Source organism: Triturus cristatus, chromosome 7 (genome assembly GCF_964204655.1).
Source record: "Triturus cristatus chromosome 7, aTriCri1.1, whole genome shotgun sequence".
NCBI lineage: Eukaryota > Metazoa > Chordata > Amphibia > Caudata > Salamandridae > Triturus > Triturus cristatus.
The window spans coordinates 125,135,578-125,159,679 of NC_140590.1; the positions used below are offsets into that span (position 1 = coordinate 125,135,578).

Below are 24,102 nucleotides of genomic sequence, written 5' to 3' on the forward strand. Positions count from 1 at the left end.
ATAGAACTACACTGCATCTTGAATGCCATGAATTACTTTACACATCACACCCCATACGACAGCATAGGAATGACAAGTTTAACAGACAAAGATTTCAGGACAAATGATTAGCAATGGCCACATAATTCTGTGAGTGCCATGGCTCTAAGTAGAATGAATGTGTCTGGTGAGGTGCATTCCACAGGAGTAGTGTGAAATGTAGAATGGTATGGCTTTCCTTATTTAGCTAGCCATTCACTACATGTACATCTTTGAACCCAATGAAAGCATGGGTAAAACAAACATACAATCAGTGTTGTCTTCTTAGCTTCTACAGAATGTTTACTTTCTATATATATGTCTAATGTTGCTTGGTGTGTAGGATTCAACCAGGTAAGAGACAACAGGGATGTATTTCACAAAGTTTCGAAGAATTTAGCTGTAAAACTCAAGTTTCAAGACTATCCTTGGGAAAAAGATGGACTCTTGCATTTCTAGTCCCACTGGTCAGCTCCGCCCTTCCAATGTATGGGGTATGGATTGTCCCTGTAAATAGCTACTGCATGACAACTTCTTTAGAAGGTATGATTTGATGATAATTGTTTGCCTCTCTTCCGACCTCCTTGCTTCAGCCACCTCTGATGCCATGCAGCTTGACGTTTACGATGGACCAGGGACTAAGACATCCCACAAGCACACACTGAATGGTTTCCAAAGGTCCATGGCACAGATCGTTGTACATCCAGCCTAGACCTCTAAGACCTTTAACACAATCAATCACCAGTGGCTGCCTCAGGAAGCATATGACCTGGCAGGAATCGGATGACCACTTTGCAGGGAACCTACTTGTTCAGAAGAGGACTTGAGGGTGTCTTGGGTTCCTATGAGTTTCCCAGGGCTCACTTCCCTCCACCACTACTGTTATGCCACACTGGTTGATGGTGTTTTTCTAGCATCACTGATATGGTAATAACTTACAGGGTGTGGGACCTTCATCCCTCACTGCCTGTTTGACGAAGGATGTTACTTGATGGGGCAGAAGGGGGTGAACTGTAATCCCAAAGAGACAGAAATGAAGGGTGTAGGGTGTGAGGGCAGTTACAGAGAGCTCAAACTCTGACTATAGGGAGTTGGGCTGCTGCTGTTCCAAGTTGTGCACCTAGGACTACTTTGGGACCAAATGCTTAACACATAACTGGAGTTCGTTGCTCTGGACAGGTTGTGTTTTTTCAAAGTACATTGTGTGGGCTGCACTTTCTTTGGTCAGTGAGCTAAAAATATTTAGACAATGATCTATGCTTCGGTAGCAACCTATGTGTGCCAAATGAATAGGATGTTACTGAAAAAGTGTCTGTGTGGGCAGGGACAGCCAAATCAAATGCTGGGACAAGAGTATCACTTTCAGCTGATGAGCAACGTCCAGTGAATTTCCGCACTCGCTTTAAGTCTGTCAGTTCAGCCAATAACGCTTTTGGGGACTCAGGGCTAGACGTGCGAACAATACTAATATCGATTACCAAATAGTGAGTTATTGCGAATCTCTATCTGTTAATCATTATCACTAGTGTACAAAGGGATTATTTAGCCCCCATTCCTTAAATAGCAATTCGTAGTGGGTCAAAATTAGACCAACCTCATGAATATTAATGAAGTAAGTCACAATTTGTTATCCACTACGATTCGCTCCCATCACAGTGATGATAGTCTGCTGGGGTAGGCAACCACCATGTCTGTGATTGCTTTTTAAACAAGCATTGGCATAGCCAATAGGTCTCGCTTTTGGGACGTTATAAGCATTTAGTTATGCAACTGTTGCATGGCTAAACACTTATAAGGTCCCAAAGGCGAGACCTATTGGCTATGCCAATGCTTGTTATTTCTACAGTAGGGTCAATGTTTAGTCCTAAGCTCGGTATGTTTAACCCTTTTCACTTCAGTTCTCTGTTAACTGAGTCTGTGCTAGCACAAACCTTTCCCTCAGTCCTCTTCGTTTGGCATGTACCGTATCATGAGAGAATTTCTTTTGAAGGCTTGCTTTGCCGGCTGAGAACACCTTGCATGATCTGATTACTAATTTCAGATTATAAACCTTGCACAAAGGAGGCAAGAATTCCTCCCATGTTGTCTCTGATGGGGTAATTTAGATTGCTATGCTCCCTGTACACATGCATTAATCTCTCAAAGTATGCATGCATGGGTGCTTTGGGCTTTTGGGATGCTTTTAAAATCTTAGGTCAATGAATTTCTTTTTGAGGAACCTCAGTCTTAAGGTAAGCAATGACTGTGTCATATTTGGTTTTGACCAATTGTGACGAGGCATTTGTGTTTGCAACTCTAGTGTGTTCTTGCATCAGCCAATCCACTACTCTCTTACATTCTGCCTACTGGTCGTTTAGAACAGCTACTTCGAAAACCAAATCCAAATTTTCCCAGACGGCCTTCAAAATCATCACTATCGGCTCTATCTAAGTGTACCATTTCTCATGATCTTCCCTTAATCTCGGGAGACTATTTGTGAAATGGGAGAGGTCTTTTTGAGACCAGAGGACATGTGCATATGCTCTTCCGTAGACCTCCCTCAAAGGGACTTCTTCCTTTGCGTTAGATCAAATCCACATTTATCTGCTACTCTTCCAATATTTGCATATGCTTCTCATGCCACCCACACAGCCTCTTACCTCAAGTAAAGCATTTCATTCTCATCGCAATTTCCCAAGAAATCCATGACTACATTTCCTTTTACAATCTCTTCCAACTCGGTTTCTTATTTAGATACAACAAATCTCTGATGGGCACTGTTCTTTGAGTTGTGGAGTAATTTGTGAAGTAGCAGTTGGAACATGCATCCCTGAAATCACTCCCTACAGGGTTCCAGGATTTAATACACTGGATACATATACCAATTTTAGGGTTATACTGAGAAGGGTATGCCTCCCAGGCATACGAGTGATCACTGAAGCTGGAGAGATACCTTGGCAATTAGAAGATGGGACTTAACCAAAGCAGCAGGCATCGCGCTTTGGACAGGGGGTGAGACAGTATTCTCAGGATAACTTGGAGATACACTACCTTCTGGAGGGGTCATGCTGGTCACTCTGTTCTTGCGGACTGTCTGAGCTGTGGCACCTTGTGCCGTGCTGCATTATATGGGGTTTGTCATATTCTTAAGAGTTGGTTTATGAAAGTTTCTTCCTCCTCACTCTCCACCTATGCTCATCCCTAGATTTCTTTTTATCAATGGACTTTTCCCTCTCTGTGGTCACAACTTCTATCAATGGGTAAACTCCTATCATCCCAATCACTTACTTCCTCAATCTCTTCTGCATTTGATTGTCCTGTGTGCTTATTCATGAATAAGCATCACTGACTTTTAATACAAATGTCTTTCGTTTCTTTTCTTTGAATCCTGGTCCCTCATTCTGGCACTCAAATTGTGTGGGTCTAGGGGTCTTAAGTCATTCCTTCTCAGGCTTTCGATTCTCGTTATGTGGAACGTGCACCTCAATGGGAACCATAATTCCCCATCTTTCCCTGTGTATTCTGGCATTGGCTAAGCCACATGCATGTGTGTAACCCTTTCTTTGTTGCCCTCTCCTTAGCCTATGTACCTTTAGGTCAGATTTTCTCTTCCTAGCTTGGATCTTTCTTCTTTTTCGAAACGTCTTCCCCATTTTTCTATATTCACAGTTACTCTTTGTTCTACTCTCAGGCACTCCTCACTCTGCTGTGGTTACCATTCAGCTGTCAATACCAGCATGTCTTAGCCAAAGGTCAACCAATTGCAGCACAGCTTTAGCGTTGACCAGCCAATCAATGCATGTCTCCTTATGATGTAATCACACGTACTGCCAGCTTCTTCTAAACAGAAATGTCTGCAATACATAGGGTAATATCTACTTTAACACAACAACAGACTCTTGACCTACAGGAGCTTGCTGTAGTCCGCATACTCACTCCTGTGCCCTAAAGAATGAGCAACTAACAAGCGCGTTTAGTATTCTTGCACAACAGAAATGTTATGTCACTATCCTGAGTTGACTCATAGTACCTCACAGCACACCTAAGCTAGCAGACAACTTCGACTAAGGCACCTCTCAACAACTTTATAATGTATGTGTCCTTCAGATGGAGCAATTCATACACTGTTGTCTTCAAAAGTTGAAAAACATAGTCAAGAACACAATAACTGCTGTTCCTAGAAGTCCCGGAATAATTACCACATTACAATTGAATTCAGAATGCTTCCCCTGCATTTCAGCACAACTACACATCCAAACCTTCACTGCTTTGCTTCACTTTCCATCCAGTTTTCACATACATGCAAATCCCTATTGAAACTCAGGTCGTTCTTTCCGGACTACTGAGTCAGCCACCTCATTGCCCTACAGTCTTGAGGAATCAGGTTCAGGTAATTCTTGATCAATTTGAATCTCTGGGCAAAACTGCCTGAACCATGAAGGCATAGTTATCAGTTTCATGGTCATCCAATTAGGTCCAAACAGTACCCGACAGATCCAGTCAGAACCATCAGCCAGGCTGTCAGATCTGTCAGCTAGCAAACCGGTGTATCATTTATTTGCCCATGGGGCGTCAACGACTTGAACCGAGAGAGTTCCCGTCCCTGATGGACTTTGGTTCTCCTTGATGGTCCAATCCAATTAAACCTCAAATATTAGAATAAAGCTGGAAGCAACAGGTTGCAGGAAGAACATGGTAGGACAAGGAAATGCAAACTTTTGAAAAGTTTCATTTCCAGAATTATGATTAAAAAATCCTATTTTACCATAGGAGAGGATTTTAAAATTACAATTCAACGTGCATCAAACTTAACTACCCTACCTGCTCTCAATCAAACATTAACAGTTATTAAATGTAATATGGTAACCCAATGTTATCCTAAGGGAGAGGTAGGCCTAACTGTAGTGAAAAATTAACATGAGAGGTTTTTACTTGTAAGACATGTAAGACTTAAAAGTACAGTGTCGAGCTATTTAATTATAATACACCCTGACCTATGGGCTGCTTACCACCTACATTATGGTGAATTATGTATAAAAAAGGAGCTTTATGGTTGGCAAGGGGGTTATATTACAAAGTTGAATCAGCAGTTTTAAACTGCTGGCATGCTGCAAAGGAGAGGCCTGAAACATGTTGGGTGGCACAATAAGTGCTGCAGGTCTACTAGAAACGTTTAAATTACAGGCCCAGGGTATATGGTATACCACTTTACTAAGGACTTATAAGTTAATTAAATATGCCAATCAGGTGTAAGCCAGTGTTACCATGTTCTAGAAAGTGAGCACAAGCACTTTAGCACTGGTTAGCAGTGGTATAGTGTACAGAGTCCTAATGCCAACAAAAACAAATTCAGAAAAAGGGTGAAGGCAAACAAGATTGGAGAAAGACCCCCGAAGGCTGACAGGTCTAACAACAAAATTTAAAAGAGAGCTTCTTCATTGTCAGAAAGGGAAATTTTGACAGGTTCCCTTGAAGGTTTAAAAGCTACTGTAGTCAGGCTACAAATGGATGTCTGAAGCTTTGTTTTCTTTGCCTGCATGGATGGCACAACATGTGCTGCAGTCCATCGGTGACATTTAACTTTTCCTTGCAGTTGGAGTATATTTCTACCTCGTGTACTATGGCCTTACTGGAGATTTAAATATGCCAATTAGCAGTTAGCTACTTTTCTCATGTTTTAGAGGTCGGAATACATACACTGGGGCCCGGACAGCACTGCCCCAGTATGTACAGTTCAATAACTGGCTGCATCAGTTGATAAGTAATGGGGGTGACCGCGACACAAGAGGTACTTTACCTTTCTTGCGCAAAACATAAAATTTGTTTACAGCCAAAGAGTATGAAACACACATCCATCACACAGGATTGTTGTATTTAATACAAATGCATGCCATTTAGATTAGCATAAGCGGTTGATGATTTCCAGTGGATGATGTTGAAGTGACCTGGTTCCATAGGATGATGTGACACAGCAGACGTAGCCAGTATATATCTTTAGGTTATTTATTAAGATAGTAAAGTCCATAGTATAGCCCCACCAGGAGCAGCCTGCTAGCTGCTCAGCCCATCCTCCTAACTGTCTCACACCACACCAACACCCAACATTCCAGTCACGTCAACATTCCACATGGAACTCACACTGGCTGAGCAGCTAGTTACAAGATACAGTAATAGCCTTACATGAAGATACTACAATATCTCCCTTCTTTACAATTGATGATAAAACAAACAATACTAAAAGTACAAAGCAACTAAACACAAAATATAAACAAGAGATAAATAGTCCAAGACCCAAGGGTAAGATGAATAAACAAAACCACGAAAGGGACCCAGACTATAAAACGGCAGAAAAAGGATAAGAAAAAGGATGAACAATAAGAATGAACTATCACCATCCTCCTCTTATAATAAGAAACTAAAGAGAACATTAAACTCACACACTATCACCAACCTCCTTCTTTAATAAGACACAAAAAAAACGTTAAACTACCAAACGGAGATTGGAAAGACACCACATAAGATACATATGAAAGAAAACACAGAGAATCACGATAGAGAATGACAAAAAAATACTCTAGAAACTGAAGAAACATACAGGAAGAATCACTCCCAAACAAATAAACAATGGGTGGATGTCACCCATCACTAAAATGTAGGTGGGACTAACACCCCCTAAACTCTGAGTATAAGGGACTAACACCCAAATATACAGAATACAGAAATGGGACTAAAACCCACAGACTAATGCAGCAAGCATAAAAGAAATGCAGCACAGTGAGGCATCAAAAGACAGATACCCACACACACAACCGCTAATAATTAAATGAAGGGACTAAAACCCAACACTAACGTGACAAAGGTGGGACTCACACCCCCTTAACATTTAGTAAAAAGGACTAATACCCATTACTAATAACATAGGAGGGACTAACACCCCCTGTACACAAGGTAGATGAGACTTACACCCATTACCAATAACGTAAGTGGGACTACCACCCCTTAACAACTGAGTAAATGGGACTAACACCCATTAACAATGACCTAGGTGGGACTAACACCCCCTAAACACTAAGTATATAGGACTAACACCCATTACTAATTTAATAAGTGGGACTCTCACCCCCCATAACTGGGTAAATGGGACTGACACCAAACTCAAAAGTTACACCTAAGTAACTAAACAGTAACTTGCGACATGGAAATAGGACTAAAACCCATTCCAAATAACTAAATGTGGAGCACAACATCCAGAATGACCAATGTATAGCATAACATGACAAAAACATACACACTAGTGGACCAATATGCAGCACAAAACAGAACAACAACACAAGCGAGAAAAATTATATTAGCGCTTCAAAAGGTCTAACACATAGCTATAGTGAAACAAACGCCGGTGAGCGAACTCCCACCCAAACAATGAGATACAGGGTACACTCTCAACACGTGCACTCACAGCTATGAAAAATTTCACATATAATATAGCACTGACAAATGCATTTAAAAAAAACAGAGACACATCCCATCCCCATAAAATGAATTGGTGCCAAAAACACAATTTTGACAATACCACAATACCTTAAATAAGGGAAAATAGATCCGAAATACAAGAATTTGTTCCAGAATGTAAACTGCAAACTTGAAATAAAATCAAAGAAGAAAAAAAAACACTCCGATGCATTAAACTGTGAGCCAGTTGCGAAATGTAAATACCACAATATGGGATCATGTAGCTACAAATTACAAGGGACTGTTGTGCAGCATCACATTAAAAAACGGCATGTATATAGTTATGCAACCGAGTACAGAAGACAAACGTATAACCGACTTAAAAGTTCAATCTGGTCATAACCTCCGATGTAGCTTGTTCAAACTTTATTGCATCCAAAAAAAACGTGGTTGGCAAAGAGCAGTACGGTGATTACGTGACTGCAATACTACGAGAGAACAAACTGCAGATGTCAATCAAAAGATGGCGGCGCGCCTTATGACGATAAGCCGAATGGCTAACAGCACGTCAGTGCATACAATGTCCAGAGGCAGCTAAGCACAGGAAGCATGGTGGAACGTCACAAACGATCCATGGAAACCGAAGAAGCAGGTAAGGGTGCGCGCAAGCTGGAAATGTCACGTGCATCCATTTTCAAAGCATCCTCATGACTCGTGCCACTTTTAAAAACTGTGACGGTTGACTCCACACACTGAAGGAAATGGCCAAAATTCAAACAGTAACAAGTATAATGCCAATGCCGATGACTACAAATAACGTGTAATTTACCACCTCTGGAAGTATTCACGCAAACCCGGTAACGCTCTCTCCAAACTCAAGCCTTTCGCTCAGGCGCACAGCTCCTCGCTCTTTGTCCTCAGTCAAGCTTTTCCAAAGCTGAATTGAGCCCGATCCTTGCCCCGATCACCACATCAAAAGGTGCACAGCATCCTCGAACACTCACAGTTAACACAAGGGCCCAATCCACACCCTTGAACAACCCGATGTGCTCCTTACATGGTGTACGTCATGACTGCAAAACACAATAGTTTAACACCGGGGCCCGATTTTTGCCCCCGAGCATATTTTACCAAATCAAAATCACCCATTTGTTGAAGCTAAATGATTAGCCATTTCACTAGTGGGTCCTCTGGGGAACTTCTCACGATGGAGACACTCTTCCCAAGCAACAAAACAGCACAGACAGTCACTTATACCTAGTTTGTAGAGGCACATTGTCCTTTAATACTGGAGCCTTGAAAGTTGGTTGATGTACTGGCCCTCCACAGACCAGCAAGTACATATCCTTCACGAGTGTCACAGGGCCAGCAGCAATCATTAGACACCCATCTTGGTCATGAAAAAAAAAAAACAAGACGGCTCAGGGACCCAACACCTCGTAGTAGACACAGGACTGAGTCAAACCTCTGTGCTTCGCTAGAAAACATCTAGCAGCTCCACTCCTCACTCCAACTGGCACATGGAGGTTTCGGCGACCGGTGTTGTGGTCACTGGTGGGGCTCACGGTGCCAGGAGGTTCCGCCAGATGAGGAGTTTCTTTTCTTTAAGTCAACATCTTCAAGTCACACTAGATCAGTTACACACCAGTCTATTCAAGTACACGCATGGTTCCTTTAGTCCAACTCGTCGCCAATTGAAGTGACCTGGTTCCATAGGATGATGTGACACAGCAGACGTAGCCAGTATATATCTTTAGGTTATTTATTAAGATAGTAAAGTCCATAGTATAGCCCCACCAGGAGCAGCCTGCTAGCTGCTCAGCCCATCCTCCTAACTGTCTCACACCACACCAACACCCAACATTCCAGTCACGTCAACATTCCACATGGAACTCACACTGGCTGAGCAGCTAGTTACAAGATACAGTAATAGCCTTACATGAAGATACTACAATATTCACATTTTTGGGAACATTAATGAGTCAATTGCTTTCAAGGCAATGTACTTGTTTATGAAAAATGTTTGGAAAAACGTGAGCGTTTAGAGAGCGGCTTTGAGATCTTAAATATTTAGGAGCTTGCTTTAGAATATTCTAAATGCAAATTTACTGAAAGCCATGTAACTTATTCAGGACCTATATTTTGCTATAATGATATGCTAGCCAAACCCTTTTTAGTAGAAGCCATTAGTAATTATTTTTCATCAGTGAGTAAATAGGATGTGCAGTAATTTTTGGGATTTACTCTAGATGTGTGCAGAAGTTTGCAAAGAGGACTTTTCACAATGGGCAACCCCTAAATAAAGAAAGTGAATTTTGATTAGGATTTAAAGTGTTAGATGTATTTTAAATATTTTACATTTCCAACTGTGAATGAACTTGCACTTAAGGGTTTTGACAGTTCTACAGAAAGAATTGTCCCTATGAATAGCAGTTCGAAGAGGTTCGGGGGGGTGTTGACTGTGTAGGAGAAAAGTTCGGGAGACGCAACTATTGTCAATGCTCCGCCGACCTCGCATTCGCCACCGTCCCTCGCATCTGGAGAACAACCACATGCGGAAGATCCTTCTCCCACCTCGCCGCCAAGACCTGAACACTCTCTCACTGAGCCTACGACAGACCCAAGTTCTGCTGACCTTCAGGACGCTACTCAAGACCTGGCTGTTTGACCAGTAGCAGCCCCCTGCCCCCACCTCCCAGCGCCTTGAGACCCTCACGGGTATGTAGTGCGCTCTACAAATGATTGATTGATTCATTCATTGTCACCAATGGTAGAGCAATATTCTGTGATAGAGAGCTTTGGAACATTTATTTTCATCCTTGGGGAAAAACATTTATCTTCCATGGTAATCATATGTCTCTTGTGAACCCTTGACATCAGAAAGTATTATCTATGATTCTGCAAGGACAGCAAAGTTTTCAATGAGAATACAACCAGAATTTCAATAACAATATGTTGTATATTCTAGGAAAAGAATATGTTGTACTAGATTGATTTGTTGAGAATGCCAATTACAGTGTTTAGAGTACATGGATGATGTGTGGGATGAGTACAAGAATAGATCTTGTGCAAGACAATACAAATGTGGTTTGAGACTGACTTCTTTGCCACATGAATTCTGGAAAGCTTTCACTTCCACAAAGTTAATTTTTTTGTGTACTGGTAAACCTGGGCTTCTATTGGAATTCGCAAGGGCATATTAGCAAGCCCATTATCCCTGCTTTAGTGGCAGTTTCCTGCCGCTAAAGTGGCGATAATTTTAAAGCCGTTCTTGATTTTATGCCCCAGTGTGATTCTATATCATTTTGAGGGAGAAAATGAAGTAAAAACTGAAATTTAAGGTCTGCACTATTTTGTATTTGTTCTTTTATGCTCTGGAACTGTAGTGAATAAATTTTACTGACTGACTGAGTAGAGTGGCAGTAATATCTAGTAAGTGCGGAAGAATGTATATGGAGACCCACAACATGTTTGAAGTTGATGATGTTCCACGCAAGGTTGTTTCTGATTCACTTTCGCTTCGGAGATTTTCAGATCGTTCAGGCTCATGAGATTCCTGTGCTAATTGGTTTGTAAGAAATTCCATGAGGAAAGTTTCAGAAACATCAGTTGTTCCTTGTACTGAAACAGGAGAGGACATTAGTGTGCATTTGATTCCTGCATCAAATGATGAAAACAATTTTTCTGTTGCAAGTAGTTCGAGTTTGGAAGACATATCTTCAGTGGTTAGTGTGGCAGTGGAAGCTCTTTTTGCCGAAGGTCATCTAGCACAGGGCCCATGAGAGTGGTCATCTTTTCAAATCTAATTACTAGTACTTTATCACAGAGGCATTGGTCCTCTGATGGACCTTTCTTTGTTGTAGTAAGGAATGGAATTTAGGATAACTCACTTCTGCTATACCCAATGAGGACCATTAATTGGTAGCCAACTCCCAAACAGTTTCAAAGAAATTACATTAATGTCAAATAAAAGACTCACAACAGATCTTTACAATAAATTGATTATTGTATTAGAATTTCAAAATTAACATAAGTAACATTTTTAACAGTTCTGTCATGCATAATGATGCATGCAGCAAAAACTTAAAAATGTAGTCAATAAATCAAATGCTGCAAAGAACGGTTTCCAAGGTATTAGAATTTAATACTAATCTTTCAAAGGGAATTAGGATTCAAGTTAAAGTCCATGAGGGGAAAGTCTTTAAGTATAGGCAAAGGGGAATGGAGCATTTAATAAGAAAATTAAAGTCTGGATTCTCACCAGACATCTCCAAATAGCCCAGCAATTAAATTAATTAGCATAACCCAATAGCAAAAACAAGACAGTTTGGCAGCCAAAATAAAGTCAAGTAGGTGATGGAACAATGGCAACGGCCACAGTTCTCAAGAGCATTGCCAACAGATTCCTCAGGAATAATAGTTGAAAAGGTAAGGCAGTGGCTAATGGCTGAAGGTGGAAAAAGCAGGCTCCTCCTAAATCCAATAGTCTTTATGGTGTATATTTGTCACCATTATGTTGCTGTCAGTCCACTGTCGAGTGAGCCCATGTGATCACACTTCCATGTAGCTGGTACAAATTGATACTTAAGACTGTTTTCTCATGCATTTCATGAGAAGAACAGTAGATTACATCCTCGCAGGTTTGTCGACAGAAATTTTTAACAATGTTGCTTGCTCATGGACACAGTCAAAAGGTTAGGTTGTCATGAAATCCACAAAAAAGAAGAATTAGGAAAAAATGTCTGGTTGTCCTTTAAGGGATGTGGCATGATCAGAACAAATAAGCAACATTTATTTGAAAATGTGTCACAGTTCACTGCATCACATCAGGCCATGGAAAAGACACAGCCTAAAGAGAAAAGTTAATTCAAACATCTATTAAACTCGTATCTCATTTAGAGTTAAACTCCTAATTTGTGTTAAAAAAGCATTATAAAATCACTCAAATATCTCGCATATAAGCATTATGTAAGGTTTGTCAGTGATCAATACACATAAATGTGCAACTGTGATTATAGCCTTTTACTGCATTCTCAAACATAGCAACATGTAAAATATTTTTCTAAGCATTTAATCAAAATCGTTTGCACAAATCTAGAAACTATATCATATTAGGCATTTATACAAAAAATTGCGAAGCTCCACCATGTAACATAAATGTGTTTCACCTATACATGTTGTCAAGTCACTCTACAAGAAATGCTGCGTTTTCATGTTTCATTTTCACAACATGTTTGTTCGAAGTTTAAGTAAATAGTTATATAATCATCTCATAATCACTATCTTCATTGACTTTGCCATTCTGTAACTAACCAATCACACTTTTAAGGTGCAGGATGATTCAACTTAATTAAGTTTTAATATTTTTCTCAACACACGTGCAAAGTACACATTTAAACTTCGTTGTTGGTTTCGATGGTTTGTCTTAACCAGAAAAATCCGTATTTTCACTCTAACAGCGTGTAATGTTCAGGTTTCCAGTATTGAAGGTGAATACTGAGTGTGTATGCACTCAGATCCTGTGCCCACTAGGGAGTATATTACATCTATTGAAGGTGATGTGAGTGTGAAGGAAATCCTTTATGTTTGAAGTGAATGATAGGGTACTTTTCCAGTGTACAGACTTTGTGCAATACAGTGAGAGACCTTGTAAATGGTTGTATGATTAAGTATGTGAGGACAGAATGAAACCTTTGTGTTCCATGTGGATTTCCACGTGTAATGTGTTTCCCATATCTGCTATTTTGTTTTTTTCCCCTATTCTTTCTCTGCTTTGGCTGCTTTTATACACTTAGTTGTTGGTGATTTTATCATATTTGTACATCATATTATTCCTTGCTTAGTCGTAATAAAGCGACTTCGGGTTATTTCTGTTTAAAGGGGGGAGGTTTTTTGCATCTGTATTTGTTTTGTCTTTGTGCAGTTGTTGTCATCCATTCTACACTCAGAACCATGCTAGGAGTCTGATCGCTGGAAGTGGAGAAGATGGTTACAGTGGAATCTACATTCAAATCCAGATGTGAATGGAGAGGACATCACACAAAAGCATTACCCAGGGATCTTGATAAGGATCTTGCTCTTAAGAGTTTGCTGTCAGCCCACCATGTGCAAGTTGTCAGTGTGCCAATATGATGACACAAGCACACAAATGGTGCCAGGCCTGATTATAAGCTGTTCACATATTGCTTAAAAGAGGCCACTCATTTATGACTGGGCGAGCAGCCAGACAACTCTATCTTCAGTTTCAAAATTGTGTATTGTGTGATGATATACTTCAGATAAACGTTTGCCCTATTTTGAGGATTTATGGTGGTATTGTTAATGTTGTCTAACTAAATATTTTTGCATTAAAATGTGCATTTTGAATTTCACAAATTAACGGAATAAAGTCTGGGACCATACAGAATTTAAATCCAATTGGCAGAGTTGCGCGATGTTCACAACTAAGCAACGCTGCGAAGTGAAATGTTTGTGGACATTGTTCAAATTTGCTGATGGGTGAAATAGACTGCAGGCTTTAAGTGGAATACTGTTCCTGCAGGAAAGAGATGCTTAAACTGGTGTTCATTTTGAATTCTTTCCAATCCAAATTTGAGGAAGTTGCTGAATTAAAAAAAGAATGTACAGGATTGTGTGGATGTAATGTTCAACAACTTTACACACCAAACCTAATGGCTGTTGTATGCAAAAGATACTAATCCAAGGAAGGTGCCCCACTGAAGCTGAAAGAGCTACATAGAGGCCTTTGCTGCCCGAATAATGCACAATAATTAATTATGTATTTGACCATACTAATCTCTTAATTCCTGTCTCTTAGGTCTTCAAGATAAGCCCACAGTCGATCTGCCACCAGCACTAATTGAGGGTAAAAATGTGAGTGTCAACTGTACGGCCCGCGGGAGGTGCTTGGGAACGCCTCCAAACATCACCTGGTCTGGGGACTGGAACTTTGCATATTCTACAATGAATCACTCAGTTACTGGTGCTAATGGTACCCAGTTCCACATATCTGAGATCACCTTCCAGGTTACCAGACAGGATAACCGCAAACAACTGATTTGTACAGCAAATTTTTCCACTGCTGGAGCATTAACTAGAAATAATGCCACGCTCAATGTGGAATGTAAGTATAGTCTTAATGGATTTCATGAAATTATGCTTCCAGTGCGCATCCTTTTGGCAAATACCATTGGTGGATGAATCTGTCTTAAAAAGCAGTGATTGAATCGCTGAATTATTTTTCCTGCATCTCTTCCTTTTATCTTAGTATTGGAGAAGTTCACAGACGAATGACTGAAAATGTGATGCGGGCTCTAATGGCCTTTGGCTAGGTTCACGCTATGAAAATATCACATACATACATGCATACATACATACAGTACCACTCAGGGTTCTGACTCTGTCATCCAAGCATTAATTTAGCCATACTCAAAATACTCCTAGGCTAGAAGTAATGGAGCAGTACAGGTGCTGTGGACACTAATGCACCCAGGGGAAATGTCCCCTCAGCAATGCATAGTTAATAATTTAAAAAAAAACATTAAATTGGGGTGTGATTAGACCCTCAGACCTCTGGGATTTAGTGACATTGTTGCAGGCTCATTATAGACAGCTATGCTCATGGTAATCAGCAAGTAGACACATATGTGCTGCTGGTTCACTGGAGAGATTTCTCAAACTTTCACAAAGACAAAGGGCAGGATTTATAAACCTTTTGCACTAGGTGTGCATCATAAATGTGAAGCAAACCTGCACAAAACATTTTCGTAAATGATAGGTAGCCAAGGTAAGTTGCCTAAAAGAAACACGATGCAGCGCATAGTGCTGCTCTGTGTTACTCTGAGTCAGAGGGGAGTTTCATGGGTGGTACATCGGCTTTGCCATGCAAACTGCTGTGGTTTATGATGCTAACAACAGAAGACAGGGTTTTGCACCAAAAAATAATGCCAGTTCAAAGCAGGAATTAAAAAGATAAAATGCTTTTATTTCTCCTTTTACTTTGTTTTCTGACTTTGCACATGTGCTGCACTGTACAGGACACATACAAAATTAAACTTTTGAAGTTAATGTAAGCATAGTAGTTTATAATGGAAGGATACCCTTCCAGTACAAACTGTATGCTAGTTTCAGATGCACAGAGACACCCTTGCACTATAGCGCAAAGGTACATGCATGTCGCAGCGTTGCATGGTTGTGCACCAGCACTAAGGAGAGGGGAGAGAGTGGCATATCTCTGTAGATATGGTGCTCTTCTGCTCTCTCCTTGTCCCGCAGTGCAGTGTAGCAACATTTGGTCCTGCTCTGCACTTCCTGGCATCTTTGTAAATTTGGCCCTTAGTGCTGAAATACTACATAGCCAGCATCAAGCAGCAGCTACTTGAAAAAACAATAGATAAAGAGAAATAGCTATTTATACACAATAAATACACATGCAAAATGGTAATAAAGTTGACAATTAAGTAGTGTACAGCCAATGTAACATACAATTAACTGACTAGGTAGTACATGGTCTCCTAGGCATAGGGCTTATACCATTGGGTGATCTGAACAGACACTGGTCATAAAACCCACTCCGACCCCAGCAACAAAAGTCAGCCTACCATTTCCTCCTGGACCCCAGTCACCACTGAAGACCCCTCATCCACCATGAAAAGCATTCACTCAGTAGTCCCCACAGACCCCTGCCCTCCGCACATCTTCCTCAGAGCTGCCGCCGCCATCACACCTGAGCTACGATGCACCATCAACACCTCCCTCGAATCCAGCACATTCCCCGACAACTGGAAACGTGCAGAAGTCAAGCCCCTCCTCAAGAAGCCCTCAACAGATCCAACGAACCTCAAGACCTACCAACCCATTCTCTCCTCCTCTTCGCAGCCAAAGTCACAGAAAAGATCGACAACGTCCAACTAGCAAAATTCATAGAAGAGAACTCTGTCCTTGACCCCTCCCAATCTGGATTTCACAGCAACCACAGCACCGAGACCGCCGTACTCACCACCACAGGCGTCATCCGCACGCTCCTCGACCAAGTATACACCGCGGCCCTGATCCTGCTTGACCTCTCTGCAGCCGCCGACACCGTCTCCCACCGCACTCTCACCGCCAGACTCCATGATGCCGGCATACAGGGGACCACCCTCAACTGGCTTTGCTCCTTTGTCACCAGCAGAACACAAAGAATCAAACTTCCTCTCTTTTGCTACGAACCAACAGAGATCAGCTGCGGAATACCCCAAGGATCATCGCTGAGCCCCACGCTCTTCAACATCTACATGGCCCCCTTCGCCGCCATTGTCAGACAGCATGGACTTAGCATAGGATCTACACCGACAACACCCAGCTCATTCTCTCCCACACCAAGGACCCCCTCACCTCCGTACTCAGATTCTAGGAAGGAATGAAGGACGTCGCAACATGGATGAGCAGCAGCTGCCTGAAGCTCAACTCGGAGAAGACAGAATTCCCTGTCCTCAGACCCTCCCCTTCTACATGGGACAACACCTGGTGGCCCACTGCACTCGGCAGCCCTCCCACACCTACGGACCATGCCCAGAAGCTCTGCATCATACTCGACTCCTCCCTCTCCATGACCCGACAGGTAAACGCTGTCACCTCCACCTGCTTCAACACCCTCCGCATCCTTCGCAAGAACTTCAAATGGATCCCCCCTGAATCAAGAAAGGCCGTCACCCACGCACTCATAACCAGCAGATTAGACTACGGAAATGCCCTGTACCCAGTGATCAACAAATCCCTGATTTGCAAGCTCCAAAACATACAGATCACCGCAGCCAGACTCATCCTCAGTGTCCTCCGACACGAACACATCACCCCACATCTGTGAGACCTCCAATAGCTCCCTGTCGAGAAGAGAGTGACTTTCAAGATGCTTACCCACGCATACAAATGCCTCCACAACATTGGACCCCAGTATCTCAATGAAGGAATTGCCTTCCACGTACCCAAGAGAAACCTCCTATCCGCCGACCTCTCCTTCGCCAAAACCCTGCGCATCCGCAGAGCCAGAACAGGTGGAAGAGCCTTCTCCTACGTCGCAGCAAAGACCTGGAATGAGCTCCCAATCAACATCAGGCACGCATCCACTCTGCACATCTTCAGGAAGACTTTCACAATTCCCTGATTGATTGAGTGATTGTTTGATTGATTGATTGATTGATTGATTGATTGATTGATTGAAGTGACTGACAGGCAACATGCAGCGCTCTATAAAACTATCAAATAGCATTGGCAAACTAATGGTATTATGAGAAATGTTGGAAGTGGGTGTCCTTGTCCTTCACCGCTGCCACCATATGCTGGAGGCGGGAGTCCCTGTCCCACACCGCTGTTGCCAGGTGCGAGATCCGGACCAATCGTTTCAACGTTAGGCTAAGTAAGGACACCGTCTGAGATAGCCCTGCTCACCCCCTTAGTAGATTGGCACGAGCAGCCAGGCTTATCTCCAAGGCACGAGTGTACAGTATGTGCAACCACACTCACAGCAACCCACCGATGTCATCACAAATAGACTCCACACGAGTTTTTATAAAACGAGTATAATCTTTATATAAGAAGATATAAGATATGACCACACGCTACAAAACCAACATATAATAATGGGTAGTATTCCTTCAGGTGGATTGATAGGTTCTAATCCCAACCGCTGGTTCTAACCAACAGTCAAGTTTACTTCTAACCGTTTCGAAAAGGTTAGGCAGGTCGTATTGCTAGAATCACACACGTTGCAAAAGAAAAGAAATGTTGCAATGCGTAACAATATACCCCCGTACTGTGCACTAGAGAAACAATGCCATACGTAGCGCCGCACTCATGCAACAGAAGGAATAATGCAATGCGTATCACTACCAGCATGCACTGTGCAAGGAAGAAACAAAGGAAGAAACAAAGCAATGTGTCACACTACAATCATGTACTTGCGCGATGGAAAGACAAAGCAAGGCGCCACTTAATAATCCTGGACTATGCGATGAAGAAATAATGCAATGTACCACGTTACAATCATATACTCTGCAAGGGAAAAATAATGCAGTCCGTAGCGCACCCAGCATGTAGTTCATTAGGCACAATTAAGGTCAGGCGTCATACGACTGTTCGATAGTTCGTTAGCAGCAGTAATGCAAAGTGTAATGCAACAGTTGCCCCCAATCATCGATCAATGATGACACAAAAGTACCTCTTCGCACTCCGGCCCCAGTACTGCCCCTCCTTGGGCCAGCACGGGCCTAGATCCGAGCCGAAGCAACAGGCTCGCGCAGCTGACTGAAGCGAGAGGCCAAGAGAGGGTCCCTCCGGGCCCGCATCCCACCCTAGGTGGTTATCCACTTTACCTGGGGGTGCACGACCCCACTATCCTCTCCTTCAGCGAATTGGGCCTTGATCCAGAACTCTGTCAAATGGGCACGGCGAGCTCAGGCCGGCGGCTCAGCTCCTCCGGGGCTACCGGTCTGGGCCGCTACTGCTTCACACCGAGGGCCCGATGACCTGGCACTCTTTCCGGCGGTCTACGTAGACACTTAGACCCACCCTCAGCACTGTGGAGACCTACTTCAATTTCGGTGCACACACCACCCAGGCACTCCTCACCAGCGCCTGTGGTTGCACCGTGACAAGCACTCTCCGCTGAGCCCTCCCAGGCGAGGTCGCCCCCACGCTCCACTGCCTCCTGCTGCCTCCTACCTCCTGACCCCTGCCCTCCCTGGGCACCACCTGATTTGCCATTCTTGTGGGCGACCCAGCCTCTGCTGAGCCGCCCCCTCCTGCTTCTCCCGCCGATCCCTTCCCACCGATTTTTTTCCTATTTCCCGCTGCTGCCTCCCTGCGGCCCCGCCCCCCTCCTGCCCATTCGCTACCCCGCTCCCGCCACCCAGCTGACCCTCCCTCCCGGCTCCTTACTTAAGGGGACCGTGCTGAGGGCAGGTAGTGACCTCTGAGCCCTCCCAGGCGAAGTCGCCCCCACGCTCCACTGGCTCCTGCTGCCTCCTGACCCCTGCCCTCCCTGGGCACCACCGGATTTGCCGTTCTTGTGGGCGACCCAGCCTCTGCTGAGCTGCCCCCTCCTGCTTCTCCCGCCGATCCCTTCCCGCTGATTTTTTCCTTTTTCCCGCCGCTGCCTCCCTGCGGCCCCGCCCCCCTCCTGCCCATTCGCTGCCCCGCTCCCGCCACCCAGCTGACCCTCCCTCCCGGCTCCTTACTTATGACGCCCTCAGAGCGACCGCGCAGCAGACGCGCGCAGCGGGAGTGCCGTATGTGCACTGAAGGTGCGCCAAAGGTAAGCCCGTCTGCGCCCGTCCGCGCCTGGACCGCGCCCAGCTCCAGACCCCCTGGTCTTCGCTGTTGCCAGCGCACCCGACTCACCTACGAGGCCTCAACCCTCCACGCACTCAACGGCGAACAAAACACCGCCTGCTACCGAGCCACCCGAGACGCACTCACGGACCCTTCACCTGCCAAGCCTGCCGCTTCACCTGCCTCCGTACCTGCCCCACCCCAGCCAAACCGAGCAGGCCCAGCAACAATCATCTGAAGTGCATCCTGCTCAACACCCGCTCCGTCCACAGGCATGCCGTCGAGCTCTGGAACCTCCTCGACTCGGCATCACCAGACATCGCCTTCCTGACGGAAACCTCGTTGAACGCCTCCTCAGCGCCCGACGTCGCCATCGCCATCCCAGACGACTACAAGATCACCAGGAGGGACCGCGTCAACCAGACGGGGGAGGCATTGCCATCATCCACAAGAACACCATCCGCATCACAACCAACTCCGATGACATCCTCACCTCCGCCGAACACCTCCACTTCCAGATACACATCGACTCCAAGACCACGCTCAGAGGCACCCTCATCTACAGACCACCGGGACCACGCACACAATTCAGCGAAGACATCACAGACTTCGTCAGCCCGCATGCCATCAACTCCACCGACTACATCCTCCTGGGAGACCTCAACTTCCACCTGGAAAACAGCAAGGACCGCAACACCGCCACCCTGCTGGCCAACCTTGCCAACCTCGGACTCAAGCAACTGGTTACCACCCCCACCCACTACGCAGGCCACACGCTGGACCCAATCTTCTCATCCAGCAAGTACGTCGCCTTCAACCACTCCACCAATCTCCAATGGACTGACCACAGCTGCGTGCACTTCAGCTTCAGACGAACAACGACCCACCACCGCCCACAACAGGCCCCTCGCAGGAGCTGGAACAAGATCACCAACGACCAGCTCTCCGCCTCCCTTAGCCAGAACCCCCCGCCAGCTCAACGGACCCCAACATAGCCGCCAACAACCTCACACAGTGGATCACCAACTGCGCAGACGCCCTCGCTCCACTGACGAACTCTCCTAGCAGACACAGCAGCAAGAAAGCATCTTGGTTCACCGACAAACTCAACACCTCCAAGAAGAACTGCCGCTCCCTGGAAGCGACCTGGCGCACCAACCAGACCACAGACAACATGGCTGCCCTCAAGCACGCCACCCGCAAACACCACCAACTGATCCGCGCCACGAAGAAGACAGCCTACAAGGACGTCTGGACAACAACACCCACAACAGCAAGGAACTCTTCAGCATCGTCAAAGAGCTCTCCAACCCCGACGCCAGAAACAACGACATCACTCCATCGCAAGACCTCTGCGACTCACTCGCCACCTTCTTCCACGACAAGATCGCCAACATATACAGCAGCTTCGGCCCACCAACCACAAACCCCACCACCGAATCCACGCCCTCCACCACCACCCTCCGCACCTGGACCACGTTCAGCACCGAAGACACCACCCGCACAATGAACACTATCCACTCTGGATCCCCCACTGACCCCTGCCCACACCACATTTTCAACAAGGCCGACTGCATCATCGCACCCCACCTCCGCGACATCATCAACGCCTCCTTCGACACCGCCACCTTCCCGGAGTGCTGGAAACACGCCGACATCAGCGCCCTGCTGAAGAAACCAACAGCAGACCCCACCGACCTCAAGAACTTCCGCCCCATCTCGCTCCTCCCGTTTCCTGCCAAAGTCATAGAGAAGACCGTCAACAAACAGCTAGCCGACTTCCTCGAGACAAACGGATCCCTCGACCACTCACAGCCCGGCTTCCGAGCCAACCATAGCACGGAGACCGCCCTCATCGCCGCCACAGACGACATCAGATCCCTTCTGGAGAACAGAGAAACAGCGGCCCTCATCCTCCTGGACCTCTCCGCAGCGTTCAACACTGTCTGCCACCGCACCCTAGTGCAACGCCTGAACAGCACCGGAATCCAGGACAAGTCCCTGAAGTGGATCATCTCGTTCCTCGCCGGAAGAACCCAAAGAGTCCGCCTCCCCCCGTTCCGGTCAGCGGCCACCGAAGTCATCTGCGGCGTTCCACAGGGATCATCGCTCAGCCCCACCCTCTTCAACGTCTACATGCGCCCCCCTCACAGCCATCGCACGCCAACACAACCTCAAGATCATGACATACGCCGACGACACCCAGCTGATCCTCTCCCTCACCAACGACCCGGACACCGCCAGAGCCAGCCTACACGAAGGGATGAAAGACGTCGCGAATGGATGAAGAACAGCCGCCTGAAACTGAACTCAGACAAAACGGAGGTCCTCATCCTGGGATCATCACCTTCCGCCTGGGACGACTCCTGGTGGCCCCCTGCCCTGGGCACCACCCCCAAGCCAACGGACGACGCATGCAACCCAGGCTTCATCCTGGACTCCTCCCTCTCGATGACCAGACAAGTCAACGCCGTCTCGTCTTCATGTTTCAACACCCTGCGCATGCTTCGAAAGATCTTTCGATGGATCCCCACAGAGACCAGGAAGACGGTCACCCAGGCACTCGTCACCAGCCGGCTGGACTACGGGAACACCCTCTACGCCGGTACCAATGCCAAACTCCCGAGGAAACTCCAACAAATCCAGAACGCCTCAGCACGACTCGTCCTGGACATCCCCCGCCACAACCACATCTCCGGACTCCTGAGAGACCTGCACTGGATCCCCGTCAGCAAGAGGATCACGTTCAGACTCCTCACCCACACACACAAGGCCCTCCACGACCTGGGACCCGGGCTCCTCAACACCCGCCTGACCTTCCACACACCCACCCGCCAGCTCCGCTCCGCCAGACTCGCTCTCGCCGCCGTTCCACGCATCTGCAGAGCCACCGCCGGAGGAAGATCCTTCTCCCACCTGGCAGCCAAGACATGGAACTCCCTCCCCATCCACCTCCGGACTGCCCAGGACCACCTCGCCTTCAGGAAGCAACTCAAGACCGGGCTGTTTGAGCAGCAACGTCCCCCCCCCCCCCCAGCGCCTTGAGACCCTACGGGTGAGTAGTGCGCTATACAAATGACAATGATTGATTGATTGATTGCGTGTCCAAGTCTCGCCTCTTCTCTGGTGCACACGATGACCTGGCGCTCTTCATCAACGCCTCGGCTTGCACCTCGACATGCACCCTGCACATCCGAGTCTCACCTCTTTCTTGGTGCACACGATGACCAGGCGCCCTTCACCAATGCCTCAGCTTGCACCACGACACGCACCATGCGCGTCCGAGACTTACTTCTTCTCCTGGTGCACACAACGACTAGGCGCTCTTCACCAAAGCCTCGGTTTGCACCACGACACGCACCATGCGCGTCCGAGACTCACTTCTTCTTCTGGTGCACACAACGACCAGGTGCTCCTCACTAATGCCTTGACTGCACCACGACACGCTCTCTGCGCATCCGAGTTTCACTTTCTCGCTCGGTGCACACAATGATCAGGCGCTCTTCACCAACGTCCTGGCTGCACCCCGACACGCTCCTTGCACGTCAGCAACTCAGTTTACTCCCGTGTGCCCACGATCACCAGGCACGACTTCTGAGGGTCTCAAGCTCCAAAAGCACATGCACACCACGTAGCTTGGGACTTCTCCAGAAACTTTTATGTTCCTGTGCTTCCAAACAGGGAGCCAGCTCAAGTCGGGCCCTGGTGCTTCAGGACGGAGCACAAAGCACAGTCCTGCTCAAAAAGGGGGAAACACCACCTACTACAATATCCATTCAGTGTCTTCCTTTGTAAAAGCTACAAACTGCAGGCCAGCCCCAGGTCACAAAGCAAGGGTCAGTCCTATCCAGCAGTCTCTACAGCAACTCCTTCCTTGGCAGAGGTTCTTCATGATCACAAAAGAGGCTAAAGCCTTTGCAGACTCGACCTGTCCATTTCACCATTCAAAACTACACCAAATTCTAGGGGTTTCAGTTCTCTTAGTTATACCCCTTCATGTCTTTGAAGTTCTTTGTGCTCAGGGGTCCCTGACCCCTCCCTAAATCAATTCTGGGTGTCTCCCTCCAAGTGTCCCCTTCCTCCCTTTGATACTGGGGGTCTGGATCCTTAATCACTCAGCTGGAGATAGGTCAATTGGTGTATAGCACCAGCCCAGGCCTTTTCACCACCTAGGCTTCTCCTCCCCCTGCTCTTCAGATGCAGGGCAGCCTGGTTCCATCTCAACCCCTTCCTGGGTCAATACCTCTCCCAGCTCCCCTCACCCCACAGATCCAGACAGCCAATCCACATTCAACAGACACACAGAAATGCTTAAAGCACAAACTCAGCCCCTTTCTAAAAGAGTGG

General features: G+C 45.9%; 1 protein-coding gene and 1 long non-coding RNA gene across 3 annotated transcripts in view; one reads left to right on the forward strand and one right to left on the reverse strand.

Annotated features, from left to right (window-relative positions):
* LOC146809010 (sialic acid-binding Ig-like lectin 13) overlaps positions 1–24,102 on the forward strand; it is a 522,687-nt gene that overhangs the window by 302,904 nt on the left and 195,681 nt on the right. For both annotated transcript variants that reach the window (XM_085615798.1, XM_085615799.1), the window contains one exon: positions 14,264–14,569. In XM_085615798.1, the coding sequence (XP_085471924.1) occupies positions 14,264–14,569 (306 nt within the window). The remainder of the gene's footprint in view (positions 1–14,263; positions 14,570–24,102) is intronic.
* LOC146809011 (uncharacterized) overlaps positions 1–24,102 on the reverse strand; it is a 236,975-nt gene that overhangs the window by 53,592 nt on the left and 159,281 nt on the right. The window lies entirely within an intron of this gene.